The 18,593-nt window shown below is 35.6% G+C and overlaps 1 protein-coding gene across 1 annotated transcript in view; it reads right to left on the reverse strand.

Moving 5' to 3' along the window:
* grin2da (glutamate receptor, ionotropic, N-methyl D-aspartate 2D, a) overlaps nucleotides 1-18,593 on the reverse strand; it is a 178,275-nt gene that overhangs the window by 27,210 nt on the left and 132,472 nt on the right. Inside the window, exons 9-13 of the mRNA XM_028036850.1 lie at nucleotides 17,362-17,530; nucleotides 11,353-11,506; nucleotides 3,922-4,047; nucleotides 2,069-2,181; nucleotides 38-154 (exon numbers count right to left, since the gene is read on the reverse strand). Of these exons, the coding sequence (XP_027892651.1) occupies nucleotides 38-154; nucleotides 2,069-2,181; nucleotides 3,922-4,047; nucleotides 11,353-11,506; nucleotides 17,362-17,530 (679 nt within the window). The remainder of the gene's footprint in view (nucleotides 1-37; nucleotides 155-2,068; nucleotides 2,182-3,921; nucleotides 4,048-11,352; nucleotides 11,507-17,361; nucleotides 17,531-18,593) is intronic.

Here is an 18,593-nt window from a genome sequence, read left to right on the forward strand (position 1 = left end):
TGAAATTCTTATTTGCTCCATCTACTCAAGACCTCACCTTCTTATCAGACAGCCCTGACACCGTGTCAATGTACTCCTCCTGGATCATGAAGGCAGCCAGGTTGGCAGTGTAGGAGGCCAAGAAAATGACAGCAAAGAAGGCCCAAACCAGCACCTGGACATGGAGATGATCAACCAGCCATGAGCATGACAGGAATAGAAAGTATTTTAAGGTTCTGGTGACAATATCAATTTCTGAACCTGCAGCTGAAGGTCTCTTTTGAACAGAGTATCATTTGTCAGTTAGTCACATTTAACTTTCTGAAATGCCACTGAAACCTTGATATATGTTCTTTCAACTTGTTGTATAAAACTATATAGCAACAAGATTAGTCAAAAGACATTGTAATTTTCTTTTTCACAGCATTAATATCCTCAAGCAAACCTTGAAACTCTTATCAAGAAAAACAAGCACTAATGATATTCAACCAGAACAGTTTTTAAGCAATGGTTTAGTTTCAGAATCAGTCTCTAAGCGATCACTAAATTTATAAACATGAATGCTTTAGGCATAATAGTCTGTCTCTATATTTGAGAAACTGAATTTTAAGTAAGAAAGAAAGTAATTCCTGAATTGTGGTCAAAACTCCACCACTTGTAAATTTTACCAAAATAAGAAGAAATGCTGAGAAAGTAGAAGACAAAGTATATTGATATTTATGGACCATTTGATTAGATCTCTCAGAGTGTATATAGAAAAAAAGTGAAATCAAACAGCACAAAATGTGTCAATATCCAACTGCTATTTAACAGGGCATTGGCTATGATTCTAGAATGATAACACTTACTCCTTTTCAATAATAATGGGCAGAATTAATCATGTTAACAAAGCAAGTTTCTTTATTTACTTATTTTTGAAAAAAAATCAGAGAATCTGCAGTGGAAATTTACCAATTAGTTGTAAACATTTCTGTAGCTATATGAAAATCTTCAGCTTTTTTTAACAGAAATATATAGTAATAGTTCTGATCATTTAATTAAATTTGGTCTAATCACTGTGGAACAACCTCTTACTAAGATGATTTAATGCTATTTCCAACACTCCATAACAGAAGCTGCCCTAAATAAGAGTCTTGCCAATAACAGAATGATGTTACAAAGCACTTGGAATAAATGTAGCAATTTAGATGTGACACTTTAACTGCCCCTCATTGTTCAAGTCTGACTTTTAGCTAGAAAGGAAAGGAAATATATGGACTAGTCTATGCAATAAATACATTCTTGCAGTTAATAATGAATGGGGTTTTATGTTTCTGTTTAAACTACATTTGTCTAAATATTGGTGATCTTTAGGATATATTCTCAGATATTTGGTATGTTTGGATTGACAGATATAGCTGTTAAGAAATAAAAAGGGAACAATGTTTGTAATGTTTATGAGACATGCCTATTGTTGCCAGCAATATTAAGGTCTGAAAATGAAGACGTAATTAATTATTTTTAGTCCTTTCAAAATATTTCATGTTAGCTGGTGAGGCCTCTGATTATATCAATCTGCAAGAACATGGTTTTGGTAGAAAGAATTATTTCTACAAAAACAAGACCTTTAGGGGGAAAATAAAGAGATGTCAATGCAGGAAAATAAATAATAAAGGGACATATAGGATTTGGTGAAAAATAAAATGTTCCCATTCTGTCATCTCACTATAAAGACACATTTTGTTTAGAAGCAGAAAATACATTTGCAAAGACCGAACTAAAATAACCATCTTCACTTTACCTCATTGACCCCCTTTGTACAGCTAATTGAGCAGCTAATGAGCTCTTGAGATGATCAGGTTTGTTGTCAAAAGCACTTGGGCTGACATTACAAGTAAAAGAAAAATACATTTTGAGTCTGTCACTGTAGGCTGAGCTCGCTAGCTTTTAGCGCATTTATTCTGTTATAAGGACACACATTAAATGTAAGTTTCACAAATAAAATAAAGAAAAACAGTCAGTAAGACAGCTATGCAAAAAGAAGAAAAAGTAAACAAGGAAAAAGCAAATAAGTGAAATTAAACGTGAATTTAGTGAGCAGAATATTCACCATGATCTTGCTGGTTGTTCCTCTGGGATTTTCTACAGGAACAGAGTTGTTAAAAACCAGCGCCCAGAGCAGCCAAACAGATTTACCAATGGTGAACTTGGATCCCCCTGATTCTGGAAATGAGTAAGGAAATTAGAAATAAAGCAGTTTTCATGAAGCAACATTTTAGGGATGCAGTAAATATCTTGTGCTACAAAGTGGAAAATAGTAACAACCAAAATGTATCACCATTTTCTGACATACTGTATATTCTCTATTTAGATTACTTAATAAAAGAATGCGACAACTTAAGAGAAGGATATAGAACTTTAGGTGTGGTTACCAACAGTAAAGGGTTTATGCATATTTTTCAGTTTCATTCTTCTTGAAACACAACTTGTCATGGGCCTCAAACCTTCACTTTCTGAATCTTAAATCCTAATCTTCAGTATGACTTTAATGGTGATGTTTTTCCAGATGAGAAACTGACCTTCCCCCAAAAATCTACAAAAGCAGAAGCTAGCAGGAAAAAGGAAGGAATAAAGAAATGAATAAAGGAAAATACATAAAAATATACGTAGAAGGATATAACTTTTATGTAGATAATGGGGCAGGGAATAGTGTTAAGAAGGATAAATAATTTATAATACTCTTCTTGTATTTTACTCTGCTTTTTCAGACCTGGAAGCTACTGAAATCAATTCTATACATTTGCAGACTGGATACAAGCCCTGAGTCTTTAATACAGATTGATTTCCTGACAATGCACCATATGAAAATATTATTATATCTTTATCAGTTTTGCTAACAAAAACAAGTAGGTCAAAGGTTATGTTAAAGAACATGCAGTGTTCAAGGAAAAAGAAAAACAGCATACATAAACACTCTGTATCCTCTGGTGGTGCTGGTGTGTTTGGTTTGCATTTACCACAGGGATTCAACGTTCTAAAAAAATGTCCACTGGAAACACACCCAAACCTTTTACAATAAGGATTCTCCAAACACTTATTTGAAGGTTTTGTCCTGTTAAAGCATGCATTTCTTTGGGCCAGTTGTAATAAAGTAGTCGAGGAACTTTTACCAAACAACAGAAAAAGACATTTTTAGACTTGCTGTTGGACTTGAAAATTTTAATATGTGGTTTTTCAATATTGGTTCTGGCCAGGATGTTACTCTAATCAATGTAAATGTAAGAATCTGAACACAAAGCATACTGGACTTAACTAATTCAAAGGTTCAACAGTGATATCTAAAGGATATGTGGTTGTACAGATATGGTAAGTTGAAATTTTTGTCCTTTGCTATTCTACATTTATAGTAATAAAGTTCTGGAAGGGCTAATTAAGATCAAAAACAAATCTTAGATGTAAAATAAAATGTTTGCTACTGAAGGTTAAACTCAAGAAGGTTTAATACAGAAGGAGAATCTAAACTCCCTTTGGCCTGTCATGCTGAAATTGTTTTTTACAACGTGTGTCAATCAAATAAAATATAACAAGAAAAATCTCTGGATAATCAAGTAAAATGAATATGGCTGGACAGATTGGCAGCCAGCAAAATGTTGGACTAAATCATAAACTGATAAGTGGTAGAAAAATGTCAAAATCATCCATCACTGCATTGTCAGTGCTTGCCTCATAACATATAAATGAGGCATACTGTGGAGTGATTGCTTTGACTTGTGCAGTCAAATAAATAAATAAAAACAATTAAGAAAAATAGGACGCTTTGCATAATTTGCAAAATGTCCTCCTCAAATCAGCCCCCCCTCGCTTACTTAACAGACAAATTGACAAGTTGGTAATAATGGTGTGACATGAGCAGTGGCGGTGCCTTGATTGGCATGCTAAAGCTAGAGGGACTCCATCTCTTACTCTTGGCGCTCTGCAGGCTACGGTTGTATCCCACGGGGCTGAAGAACTCAAAGATGAAGACGGTGACAGCCACCACTGACAGGCACATCACAAACATCATCACCCACACCGCCGGGCTGTAGGGCTCTGCAACGCACAGAGAAACACACAGACGCCCATGCAAACATCAGATAAACTTATAGAAAGGTGTCCGTCATCCACAAAGCCCGACAATATCAAACATGAACTTGAATGGATGGTGGACAAGAAAAGGAAGAAAAAAAAGAGTTCTGAGCCTTCTACTGGCTTTAACTTTGGCAGTATTAGCAGAGAAATTCTTACTTACTTTTTATTAAATGCATAACTGTAGGTGTTGATAATTTTACAAAGACCAGCACAAAGTTCGGAAGCCATACAGTTTACAGTATGAGACAGTACAGGGAGCGTTGGCTCATATAAATATAGGAAGACTTTCTTGGTGAGTAAACAATAAATTGTATCCTTGTCACATTACATCAATGCTACTTTTTTTTGACAAACATATTTATGTAAGGAATATCAAATACATAAGGTTGTGTTTATGTCAAGAATATGTTTAGTGTTATATTTATCTCTATAGAAAGAAATGCAAAACTTGAAAACTATAACACAAAAAATCTCTTTCTTTTCACAAAGCGAGGAACAGCGAAACTGTTGGCAGAGGAAACAAAAAGATCCACCTGAGATTTTCCACTGTGCAACAAAGACTGAGATCAACAGTGCTAGCAGGTGTACTGCTAATCAAACTACACTGGAAAGAAAAGCAGAGCTGCTGGGTTGATTCATCTCCACCTTCCAGGTGAAGATGCTAAATCAAAGTCGACATTGTGCAGGCATACCAAAGAGCTACAAGCTCTGTTTAGATACCGGGCTTTTAGCCGAGGCTTCCCTGCAGAGATGTACAGTGAGGGAGCAGGTGGAGACTCTCAGGATTTATCCATTAAACTCGCTGCCTGGCAGGGCTAATATGCTTTTAAGGCTGCATGAGCTGCCAAAATGCGTGCCATGAGGACTGAGGCACAGCTTTATAGTTCTACCAAGATTTTTCATACCGCAAGAGTAGAAACCGTCATTACTTTGCTGCACATAATTTAATTATACAATAAATAAGAAATAAAAGAAAAAGAAAAAAAAACAAAAAAAACTGAAAGAGCCTATTTGCTTTGAATTAGTGTTCCTTAACACATACAAATATTTAATTTTAATGTTTCTGGAGGTTGTACTAATAAAGTGAAATCCTAAGCACTTAAGGTTACTGACTTGTTAGTGTATGCACATGAGCCCTATTTTATTAGCTCGTGACATGAGGAACCTGTTCATAGTTTTGTTTCACAATGTGTAGTTTTCAATCCAGTCACGTGTGCTGTACACCTGTGGATAAATCAAAATTGCTTCGACAGAGGAAGGTTGTAAATAATTCCTTTGTGCCCTGAAAATCTTGAAGGTTTCATGATATTTATTTTCTTATAGTCTGGTGGGTAAGGAGAGTAAAAAGAAACAGCGTTGTTTTGAAAGCGATGTCAGCCTTGAGTTAATATGCGAGTGGCTTTATTGTTTTTGCTCCCATTCAGGGCCAGCTGTCTGTTAGGAAGCCCCACAGTTTGGTCTCCAGCAGATATGTATGCTTTTGGGACAACAGTGATCTAATTTTGTATCCATACTGAAGCAAAGCTCATCAACAGAAGATAAATTCCATGTTTCAAAGCTGCTCTTTGTAATATACACCTGGTTGAGGTCAGGTACCAGCCAGTCTGGTTTCAGTGCCACTGAAACACACATGGTTAAGATTGGGGTTAATGAGGTTTATTTGTCCTACCTCAAGGACAGGTTGGCAGCAGGTGCTAAAAAAAGCAAAGGCATCATGTATTTGTTTTGCGTGCCAGCATGTTCACAGCGGGTATTGAGGGATTTAGACAGATTACTGTCATTCTCTGAGCCCTGGGAGTAGCAATAGCAACTAGAATTAGCTATTGTTTAAAAAATAATTTAAACTCAGGAGCTAATATAACTGTTATAAACTGGAACATTGTGAAGAAAAAGGACATGCCAAAAACACATTTCTTCTTTATGCTTCGAAACATATTTCAAGTCATCAGAAAAATTTTTTTCCATGATTATTTCAACTTTCAGTATCTGGCAGTTTTTTCATATTACTGTGTGTATTGGACTGTGCATTGACAGTTTAAAGAGCAAAACAAACATTTGAGTTGACAGTTGAGAGATAAGAGGATTAAGAGTGACTTCAGCCACAGATAGAGTCTAAATGGCCGGATTTTAGTCAACATTTCTGACTCATCCTGGTTTCTGATGACAAAGGCATTAAAATATGTGAATGTTTTAAGAATTGAGCCATTATAAAATGCAATTCATGGGAGCAAAGGCAAGGACAAAAAAGAAAGAAGGACATTTACAGGCACTATGTGATAACACAGTTAAAATGCTAACTGATGAAGACTTGTGTCAATTTTTTAATCTTTTCTATTTAAACAAAATAGGGTTTCGAACAAGAATGAGATCAGTTTCAACTGAACTAAATTTTGATATTTTTTTAAGGATTAACTGGCACAACATTATGTACATTTGTCATAAAACAGATGTAGGTCTGTTGTTACTGGCACTTTAAAATATCTGGTATATTTGATGTCAGAATGAGCAAAAATCCAGCAAAACTAACACACAGTTTCTAAATAGTAGTGGGATGAAAAAAAGATTTAAAAAAATAATATTTTCTGTTTACATAAAGTTCAAGGAAATTGCTCTTGCTTACATTTTTTATCACTTTAAATACTAACAAGGAGATGATTAAGCTGTATTTAACAGTAAACTAAACGTCTAAATGCCTTCCTGCGTTTTATGAGTCATTTTCTATCTCCCACTCAATTTGCTAAAGTCGGCTCGTTCTTACTGTGCTTTGTTTTTTCTCCCTGGATTGATTCTTTTGCTCCTGACCTCTTGCGTTTCCTTTTGCTCTCGATTCTCTCTGGCCTTGCATACCTGTTATTTTCTGTCAGCACTGCATGCAGTCACAAATTGCATTCAAAAGTACCACCACACCAATGAGGCCAGAGCTTGGTGTGGCATCACTGCCTGTCCTGCAGCCTGGAGAAAATGAGATAAAAAAGCCTTGGGAGCGCTGTACCTCTGTCCAACCGTAACATGTTTCAGATTGTCCACTGACAGACGGATTGATGTACTACAGCAGCTGTGAACGTATGAATTAATGTGACTTACGGCATAAAGGAAAAGATCAGGTTTATGAGGAGAGAACCTAATTTTTGGGCAGATCCATGACCTTTGAGAAGTAAATGTTATTACAAATACAAAAAAGCTGAAAATTCTATTGAGTTTTGCAACAAATTTATGCATTTTGAAGGAGTTCTTTCCAACACAAAGCAATACACATAAGCTAATATGGAGGCAGCAGCCTCCATATTAGCTTACTTGCAAAACAAATCACATCATCATATTGCCATTCAGTAGGCTATGACATAATGAGATTAGGATATGCAGTTTTACCCTAATTATGTTAAATACTCAGTGCTGTACAGATCTGTCTAGCATTGTTTTACAACTCAAAGACATGCGCACTGCTTACTGCAGCAAAATGTGCACCGAATTCACACAAGTACAAATGGAAGGCTTAGAAAGTGATCGCCTGAGACACCGAACTGTGTTAACAAGTCGTTTTTGCTACAGGGCACAGTCTCATCTGGCCCATCCAGAGCTCACACACATATATGAGCAGAAACCAGTCACTGTGTACATTAAAGCATCTGAGAGCATTTAGAACGGCTCAAGTGCTCTAACAAAGGCATTAAACCATGCTCGCTTACTCTTTTGTGCTACATTTATATTGTACCAAGACTCCCTCTTTCTGTGTGTGAAGGCTCATTTCTTTCTATTTAACACTTTCTTCATCTTTCTCTCTGCCCACATTTCTCTCCCTCCATCATCTTACCATCTCTTTATGCCTGGATATGTATGGAATTAATCTAAGATGATTTGTTACCTAGCAGGTGTTATCTCAGAAGTGGTCAGCTTATTTTGAGTGCTGCAAAAATCACATTTTAAGTCATCATCCGTCAGCTTTGGCTTGAGAAACAAAAGCACAAATTAGACTCCTCAAGTGGGAGACACAAGGCACGTCAGAAGTGAAGGCATATTACATATCTGAGGATTTACAGAGAGCACTGTGCAGTATTATGCAAAATGTCTTCATTGGTTATCTCCTTCATAAATGTACATCCTCTATTAAAGAAAAGCAAAAAAATAAATAAATAAATAAAACATCGTTAGTGCATAGCAACTTATTTTCTGAATGTAGTCTGTTTTAATATCGCCACATGTGAAGTATATTCCTGATATTGGATAAAACAAAGAGATAGTGTGATATTTGAACAAATTCAGAAATGATTTGGGATCATATTTAAAGTGCTCTAGGATTTGTTTTCTCTGAATTTTGTGGAACAGTTATCCAACTTAGAACTTTGGTCTTGAAATAGTCTTCTACATTAAGATTTAAGAGTTTTTGTCTCTTTGGGAGAGTTCAGATATGTTACTGCAAAGTTCAGTAGATTTTTGCCTAGTACATTTTTGAGTACTATAATGCTACAGAGGTTCTGTCGACTTTTTGTGGACTGATGGTTCTTTGATTCCTATTTCTGTTCCTGTTTTATTTTGGATAGTTTGGCCTTTTCTGTTTTGTCTTCTCTTTACTTCCTGATTTCTTACTGTTTCTGAGTTTCCCAGTCTTCTGTTGGTTTTGAGTCTTTGATTCTGTTTTTCTTGTGCACTCATTGTATGTGCTCATTATTTTATGGTTTCTGTTCCCTTGCATATGTTTTTTTTTCACTCATCAATTCTCTTCAGTATTTATTTCACTTTTGTTCTTTAGTAACAGCTGGTTCATGTGACGGGTACTGCTTAAACCTTGTTCTGTCTGTCCAGTATAACTCTGGCCTCCATTATCGTTTCTCTATGTTACTAGTGTGGTTTTATATTAGATTCATGATCTTCAGTTCAGGTTTTTGGATTTTTAAATTGATTGCTTTTGTAACTTTTATTTCTTTAAACATCTTAATTTGTGCTCTGCTCCTTCTTCCCTTTTAGATCCATTTAAGTTCTACACAGCTAACACCCCTAATATGGCACTGAGTCGTGTATTAATATCTTCTCTTTTACCATTTTGTTTTTATTTCTGTCCGTTTAAAAAAATCCCTCCAGTGTAGGCGGGCTTTAAAGTGGAAGAGGAAAAAAAAGAGTCTGTTTTATCAGGGAGCAATTATAATAGCGGGTCAATACTCCCAAAGATTCTCTAAATAAGCCCTTTCCAACAGCTACAACTGCATCACAACATCAGATTCCCGTTGAGCTGCAAACTGCCTCTTCTGATTTGATTCCAGCATTGCTGTTTTTATGAAGGTTTAAAAGAGTTTTTTTTTTTTTTTTTTTCCTAGAGCAAAGTCTAATGCATGACTAAGAACCCAAATGTGACAACTGTTTCAGTGTAAGTAAAAGAAACATTCATTGGACATATTTCAATGAAAATGTAATTTACTGCCAGTCTTTATCTATGTCAGTAAAATACTTCAAGAAAAAGAGGCAAATGAAAGAAGTAGAGGAATAGAAAATCTGGTTTTGAAGGTGAGCTACACATAAAACAAGTGTATCTTAAAATGACAAAGCTGAAATCTAAAGCTAAATGAAAGGTAAATGAGCACAAAGTAAGTTGGAAATATTGAAAATTGAAATAGTATAAAAGCCATCTGAAAGGTTTTACATCCCAAACTGGCACCACTACAATAAACTTACAAAAATAACATAGCAAAATACAAATTTTATACAATACTAGTAAAAAAAAATACCTTACAACATCTAATCATATTTTATTTATTTTATTACAATTAGGTGAGCAAAATATGTATAATTCTTTTGTGAAATTACAGCTTGGTTTCAAACTGGACTGCAGTGAGGTCCTAAAAAAAGAAGCCAGGAAAGGCAGTGAATCCCAGACAGGCAGTTAAACTGGCATTCACACAATCAAGAGAAATACACAAAAAGAACCAGAGCTGCCAGGAATATATTCAAGACACATCTTGTGAGTCTGAAAAATAAACATCTTAAACTGTAATACTGTAATACATTCTTTCTATTCCTTATGATTTGAGTCAAATGTAGGTTTTGTGAGCAAAGTTTATGTTGTAAATGTTATGTACTGTCTATGAAACCAGTTTATTTGTACCATTAGCAATTCAGCCCCAGCTAATTTCTATGCGCTTTAAAAATGTTTCTTCCACTATTTTTTGTGGATGAGCAGGTGAATATCTCTTTAAAATATATGACTTCCCTTCCAACCATATATGTAGTATAAAAGTTATATTTTGGGGAAAACAAAAGCTTGGAAAAAAAAGGTTAACTGATCATATGAAGAAAAGCGAGACTCTCACCTTTGACCCAATGAAGAGCAGACAAAAAAAATATTTTCCTATATGTAACTTTAAATAAAGTTGACCACTGGAGTCTTAATTTTACATGTAGATTTTTTAACTTGATATGGTTAAGTTAACTGAGACTTGCTCTTTTACTACTAAGGCAAATTACAGTAAAACGTGATTTCCCCAGAGTTGTTTTAAATTCCTGGCTAAGATGCCATTGTTTTAGGTCTCCAAACCCATTGCCTCACAGGCCAAATATCTTCTGACTTTCTCTTCCTGGTTGAAGAAATACCCACATATACCTTAGCATTGTCAGCTTATGTTTGAGACGGACACTCTGCTATCTTTCGAGGCTCTCTTTGTTTTATGCCTTGCGCCTGAGTTCAGTGTTCTGTGGTAACGTCAGTCTTCGGTAACTTTTGGTAGCATTGTCAATTTTCTACGTTTGTACTTGAAATAAGTATGACCATTGTGAAATACGCAAAAAAAAGACTGAAAAGTATATAAAGTATAGCCCTTGACACATTTACAAGTGAGGTGATTATATTAGATTTTTTTTTGACTAGCTTATCATCAGACTTGACTGTTGTTGAATTGATGAGACAAGGGCAGTACAAAGTGTGATGTGGGCTCCCAGCATATAAGAGTGCTGAAACAGTAAGAGGGGGAACTGTGAAGCAAAGAGGTGATATGAGTGTCAGTTTTCTACAAGTATCACAAGGTTAAGTTTAACTGCAGAATTTCTATTTTTTCAAGAGAAATAGTACATCATCAGTTGTAGAATTAATTGTTTAATCAAATCAGTTGTTTAATCAAATGTTTCTGTCATCACTCAGGTCTAAAGAATTCAGATATCTGATTTTGACAAATTTTATATATTTTCAAAAGCATTATTATTACACTTTTAATTAAATAAAATTTAAAATAATTCAATTCGACTTATCCAGATACCTCAAGGTAAATCTAAACAACAGCTTACCAAGAAAAGCAGAAGGGGACACGGTGCCGTTACTGCGAGAAACCATGACACTGATGCCGGTTTCCACGAAAGGAACAGAGAACTCCACGACCTCTGACCTCTCCTCATTAATGGTGAGGGAACCTATGGCCATGTCAGCCCTGTTGGATACAACCTAGAACACACAACACCTGAAATTAAATTTACAAGACTTTTGATGAAATAGTTCATGTGAAACTGATGAATCAAAACATTTTCACTCACGGATGAAGCCTTAAAACTATAAATGGTGCTAAAATGAACATACAGCTTATAGAATAATACTCCCAATATTTTAGTAAAGTTGTTGTTATGAAGTTGAAATATTATTTGACTAAATAATGTTTTCTACATAATTTTCGTTATCAGATCTGAATGCAGAAACATTTGACATCAGTAAACTCATCAATCTTTGATAAAACAATTTGCTTTGTTAAAGAACTAAGTCCTGGATTTGAATTTCTCTTTTTTCTTTCTACATAAATCAGAGCTGTGTTCCTCTTCGAAGCTCCTCTGGCAGCAATAATTGTGGCTCAGGTGGTCAGCAGGTGAAGAAATGAGGGAATTCGCAGCTCTGTCATGTTTCACCTGGCAGGGAACAGGGGTTGCATGACGGCAACTGAGGGATTGTGAAGGTTAGAGAAGCTGGATGCTGACCAGGAGTTCATTATTCTGCTGTGGCTTGACACAAAGAATCTGTGAAACAATAAAGGCTTTGCAGTGTCTGAGCCAACACCACTGAGATGCCTTTAACCATGCTCTTAGGTCCTGAAACTTTTCTTTGCTGTCTACTGACACTGAGACTTCTCTTGTTTCTGTACTTTCTTGAATACTTACAAGTTTACTTTACAGTCTTATTGTTGTAAGTATGTATATATATATATATATATATATATATATATATATATATATATATATAGTTTGTTTGTTTGTTTGTTTGTTTCTACCTATACTGCATGTTCCTTATGAACATCCATCTATATACATATATTCTTCCATTTCTCCCCATTGAAACACTCAAACTTCATTTTTTAAGGGACTGAAATACGTTCACAGACCAGAAGGGATATTTAGTCCTCCCTGTGTATTCTGGGTCAGCCCTGAGGTCTTCTCTCAGTAGAACGAGCCTTGAAAACCTCAAAGGTGAGGCACACAGGAGGAATCTGACATCATGATCTAATGCCAGAACTACCTCAACTCACTCTCCTTTTGATGTGGAGGAGTATTTACTCCAAGCTCCCACTGCATGACTGAGCTCTTTACTATTCCCTTAAAAAAGAAAAAAAATGGCAACATTTTTTGGGCCCGGACATTTCCTACTTCACAAGAACTTGAATGAAGAACTCCTAGGAAGTCGGCATGGATCCTTCCTACTGCAGAATTTGATAGTGTAGTGATTACATCATACCTGTCCGACACAATTAAAAAAAAAAGTTCTGTCCAGAATAAGAGTAATAATAAACTGCAAGAAATATCAAAAATTGTAAGAACAGAATGTCATTTTGTTGAGAACTTTGCTTTTTAGCTCAACTCTTTCTTCACAATGAGACTCATGTTAACTTCTTCTTTGTTGCATCTAATATCCGTTAGAATAATCAGTGCAGGTTATATCTGTTGGTGTTGCTGAACTAAGTTGTATAAAATATTTATCACCATCTCACATCTTTCCAGTGAATAAATGTCAAAATATTGAGTGAGGTGTTCATGCACCATCCTATTTCTGCATTTTGGGACATTTTTAATGTGCACTTGTGGCTATATGCATGTAGTCACAGATGTGGAAACTGTTGTTTGCCTGATGATCATGTTCCTTTATTCCTGATATTAGAATCAGTATTTCAATATGTTTATTCCAGGGCACTGTTAATTAGAGATATGTTGAATTCAAAATATCAAAAATAAAATCCTAATTAAATCTAAAGTGGATTAAAGGAAATCCCTTATGTTGCCATCACATACAGCTGAGTAATTGAGCAGCAATAGGTGTGAATGGAGATCCAGTACTATACAACCTATATATAGGTAAAGAAACATAAGCATTTTTTCTAATATCATAAAAATATTTTTGAAATGTCAAAGCATTATTTTTCAAACTTATAAACTGACCCCTAATAGCCCAATGTTCATTGAATTCTGAATTTAGTATTATGAATTAATTTGTACACATCATACAGATTTGTACATTTGGGAACAGATCTGCGGTATCTTTTAACAAGGTCTGTTTGGTCCAATGACCTCTATGATAAATCCAACTTTGATCTACATTTCTCCAGTGACATTCAACAATTTGATCCTTTCTTTCAGTTTTAATTGCATGTCAGTCATTTCAGTGACAAAGGGACTGCAGAGACGCAATGTGCAGAAGAAACAATAGGCACTCAATCAACTTCAGAAAAAAAAGTGCAAGGGATTAAACCTATGAAGTTAATTAAAAAAATCAATTGCTTGTGGCTGAATCATCAGGAGACAGCTAAGAGGAAACTGCTACAGGAATCCCTGGACATATACAGTAGGTACTCTATTTTTGATAACATTTCAATAGTTTCATCCTTTCTTGTCAGAATCATTTAAACTTTATTATTCATCCTGTTTTTCCCAGGTAAGTCATTTTAGATATCTGAATACAGCCATGGCTGAAAGCATCACCTGTGACACTTTTTCTTCAGGAAACGCTTCATTCCAGCAAAGACTTCATACTGGGCACAAAAATGATTCTCTCAGGATGACTCAGCATGTAAGGTGAGAAAATGTTAAGAATGTTGGAAATTACTGCCTGATTGGAAAGCACTTACACAGGAAGAATAAGTGCAGGGCTCAGGGACACAATGAGAAATAGCAGAACTGTTGGTTTAAAAGGAAGCGTTAACTATCTGTAAAAGGATAGTTAACGCTGAGGTCTGGATGAAAATAGAAATAAAATACGAAAGGACAGCTTTCAGTGTATTCTTTTAAAAAGGTGTTGCTCATGCAGCAGGAAGTGGCGAAGGAAAGGATGGGATGAGTTTTTTTAACACACTTTCTGCCCCTGCTCACATGTGTTTGTGTGAAACCGTAATTAAGCAACTTAATGAGTTACAGAGAGTTAATGAGAGTTGCTAGACTGGAGACAGCTGGAGACATGGAGAGAGAGATGGAAACACTGACAGAGGAAAAGAAACCACCTGCATTTCTGACATTTCTGAAACAGTGACAAAAAAACTCCAAACAAAAACATATGGACAATACCCTCAGCTAATACGTCTTGACCAAAAGAAAAGTAAAGTCCCATTTCCTCAAAATATGTGCCAGCCTCCATTCACTCCATTTAAAAACGATTTAAAAGATTCTGACTATCTTTTAAAGTGAAGCTTAATTAAAAGTTCTTCAGAATTTCTCAAGGTCTGCTTTGATGGTAATTTCTTGTATAGTTTGTTTACTTCATCATGAAAGCACTCACATAAGGTGTGATTGAAATAATGAAACGGAAGACTGGAAGCTGGGAAATACAGTCTACAGTAAAAGTATTGTCTAAAAATACTATCTAGTGTATGAAAATCATGTCTTTAAGAAGCAGATCCCAAACCAAACAGGACCTGGAATGTGATGTGAGAGATGCATCATCCTTCAGTTGATCATGTAATATATCCCAAGTTGTCAACTAATCATTTTGTTGATGCTTAAATAGTATTTTCTGCATGTCAGACTGGTTTATCATTAGGATTTTTCATGGAGTCATCAAAAGAGATTGGAAGACGTTATGTCTTTTTGACAGGCTGCTAGTGGAAAAGTCCCTAGAAATTATACATAAAACCATTATTTTGCCTTTAAATGTTTGAATGCTTTTTTGGTTTGTGCTTCAGACGTCAACAAACTGACGAAAGAAAACATACCACAAAATAAAAAGATAATCTATATTTGGATTTCTTGAAGCTGAACAACAAATTTGTGAAAATATTTACTAAAACCAAAGGCAAGCGTTTAAAGGGGTGTATTACGTATTTCCCAGATACATGGCAATATTTTATAGCACAGTGTAGTTATTTTCATAACCTCTAATGGTTATGAAAATGGTACATATATCAAAAATAACTTAGAGGAATTTGACTTCACAATTGACGTGTTGAAAGTGGCCTGTCTCTTTAAGAATTTCCCATTCATTCTGACACTGCACCTTCACCACATCATTACAATTTGCTTCTTTATTATGCTGTTTACAACCATTCTTAGATCAGTGGACTGAGAATGTGGGCAGTACTGAAGTTTCACAGAACCTGTTGCCTATCAACATATCTTTTTGTAAACCTTTAACTCCCAAACGACAAGCGGGCGACTCAGCCATATTTGCAGTATTGTAATTCTGCCACACTTTGCGCTATCTGAAAAATTTCAATGGTTTCTGGAAGGGGAGACGTTGCACTTTCCAGCCAATATCAGGTTATTATGGTAATTGCACCCCTGCCGTAGCAGGGAGTGAAATTAATCTAAGGGGCACTCTTTTATTAGACATCAAATTGTAAAAATAATTTATATTACTGATATTGAAAGTTCCAGTTGTTATGGATAATGGGCAAATATATTTACTCAGAGGACATTTAAAGAACTGAGTACAATTAAAATAAGCAAAAACATCCAGGCGGATATTTTAAATGTAGGATATAGAGAGCAAACTTTGTTGTAGCTTGCTAACAAATTCCAAATGATAAAGATGTCAAGATTTTTACATAAATGCGTGTCCACCTTAAAATGTCTATGTGGCCATTGTGACGCTGGAAAAGTCCTAGTGTTTGAATAGCATCAAGTTTTAGGTATCAGATTGCCATTTATGGCTTTTGGCAGCAGAAAATACAAACTTGGCTAAATGCTTCTAAAAGGTCAATTCACTGAGCTATTAACATAGTCATAGCAGACCACAAAATGCAAAACAATATTCTTTAAAGACAAATCTGGCTTGTTCTAAAGAAAGACCAATACCACTTCAATCAGCCATAAAGGTTTTTGAGTGGCTGTTACAAATGACCCATGGAGGCAGCTCAGTATCAGTTTCTATGGTAGTGAGTTTACTGTAAGACACATGTGGCTACAGGAAAAAAAAGGAGTATGTAAGCAACCAATCTTCAAATTTCAAAGAGTTTTGTTCTTGAGTTAGACACTTGTACAAAACCAGAGGTCAAAAGCGACTTCTTCTCTTAAAGATTTGCTCATCTGTGTCAAAACATATTTAAAAACTTTTTTTTCCCTCTTTCAAATGTGTTTCCAAGGATTTTGGCATTCCCCTGAATGGAACAGTCATTGATCAGCGAGACTTTAATCCTACAATCTTCCTGAAGAAAGTGTACATTGCTGTCAAAGGTGATGAACATGTCATTTTGAGCATGCTGCAGACATTTAGCTTAAGTCACAATTTATATCTAAAAGACACTGACAGAAATTGTTTCATTCAATGAACAGGAATCATACAACCAAGTCACTGTTTCTCATTCATTAGGTTTTAACTTTGAAACATGAAGCCATGCAACTACCAAGCTACGGTGTGTTTCTATGTAATTTAGTGGGTAATCAAAATCAGATCACATTTTAACAGTCACTAAGTTACCCAAGTAATACACTGTCATTTGGTAATTACTAACTAGATAATTATTTGGTAATTAATGGACTGTAAAACAGTGAACAAGAAATAGTTACCAGCCAGATAAATTAATAGTTAAAAATATTACATTTTGTTTTTAAAATGCCATTTTAAATTTTGAAATGATTCTTAGTTTTCTAAAATGCTGTTTTCTTTTTTAAGCAGAAATGCAACATGTGTAAAATACTGCTGTCTCGATAAATGTCACTTTTTGTTAGATAAAAATCAACATACAGGATTCACTGACAAAGAGATTTCCAGCATTTCCAGAGCATCTAAATTCATGAAGAACTCTACTTTAAAAACAAGACTTTTCAACTTAAATGCCTGATTATGTAAAGTATTGTAAAGTCAAAATCACATTTTGGTAATATCATGGATCTCACCTCTCCAACCATGCCATTCCACTCCCCATCAATGTTTTTCCCATGTCTGCCATTTGTCACTAGGTAAAGATCATAGGTGAAGCCTACAATCTTAGCCAAGCGCTTTAGAACATCAATGCAAAACCCTTTACAGCAGTGCTTCATGGGTGCAGCTCCGTCCAACACCAAACTAAGAAACATAATGGGAGAAAGGACACATATTAGTAAAAACATCATACTTTAACAGTAATAAGATGGTAAAACCTAAGGAGAATGTCCAAAAACCTGAATAAATAAAGGCATTTTTAACCATATAAAGGAAGATGGAAGAAAAAGAAGGCAGACTTGTAAATTATTAGTGGGTGACTTTGAGTGGATCAGTACTGGCAATTTGCCAGTGCATTTGGAGAAGGGATGTTTTGATAACTCCAGCAGCTATATATTTTTTAAAATGTTCAGTATAATTAAAATAAAATGTGTGTTTTGCTTCTAGGTTTTATTGAAAACACACTAGATTTCTGCAGTGAGACTGCTTTTCAGACTTTAGGCAGCAAACACTTCAGCATGATTTTCAAGCTACACATAGAAGAATTCAAGTACTTTTTGATGACTATCAGTCAAGTGGCTGCAGAGGCCTCCATCAGCTCTCCATAGCAAGAGTGAGTTTCATGGCCTCTCAGACATTTAGCTATTGTAACCTCTTGACTGTGTTACCAAGCAACACAATCTGAACTCTGGGGGAAATTGTTTCAATTAGAAGCTGCAATCACATTGGGGAAGAAGAATGGGACAAATCACCTTCTCAAAGTTGCAAGAATCTTTGAAATGTGTTTGGTCTTTGTAGAAACTTAATGAAATACAGACGACTGAGCTGCAGAAGTTTCAATCAGAAATTGCATCATCTCAATTAACATTAATTCAATTTTAACCATTTGCGTATTAAAGAATTTCATATAGGGGCGTGCCGTGGTGGCGTAGCGGTTAGCGCGACCCGTATTTGGAGGCCTTGAGTCCTCGACGCGGTCGTCGCGGGTTCAACTCCCGGACCCGACGACATTTGCCGCATGTCTTACCCCCTATCCTTCCCCGTTTCCTGTCAGTCTACTGTCATATAAGGGACACAAGAGCCCACAAAAAGACCCCCTGGAGGGGTAAAAAAAAAAAAAAAAAGAATTTCATATATACTGCAAGCTACAATGTGTGCAGAACCAGTGCAGCTTGGGTGTTTAGCAATTAACTGCATGGCTTCGCAA

The sequence above is a fragment of the Xiphophorus couchianus genome, chromosome 13 (assembly GCF_001444195.1).
Source record: "Xiphophorus couchianus chromosome 13, X_couchianus-1.0, whole genome shotgun sequence".
NCBI lineage: Eukaryota > Metazoa > Chordata > Actinopteri > Cyprinodontiformes > Poeciliidae > Xiphophorus > Xiphophorus couchianus.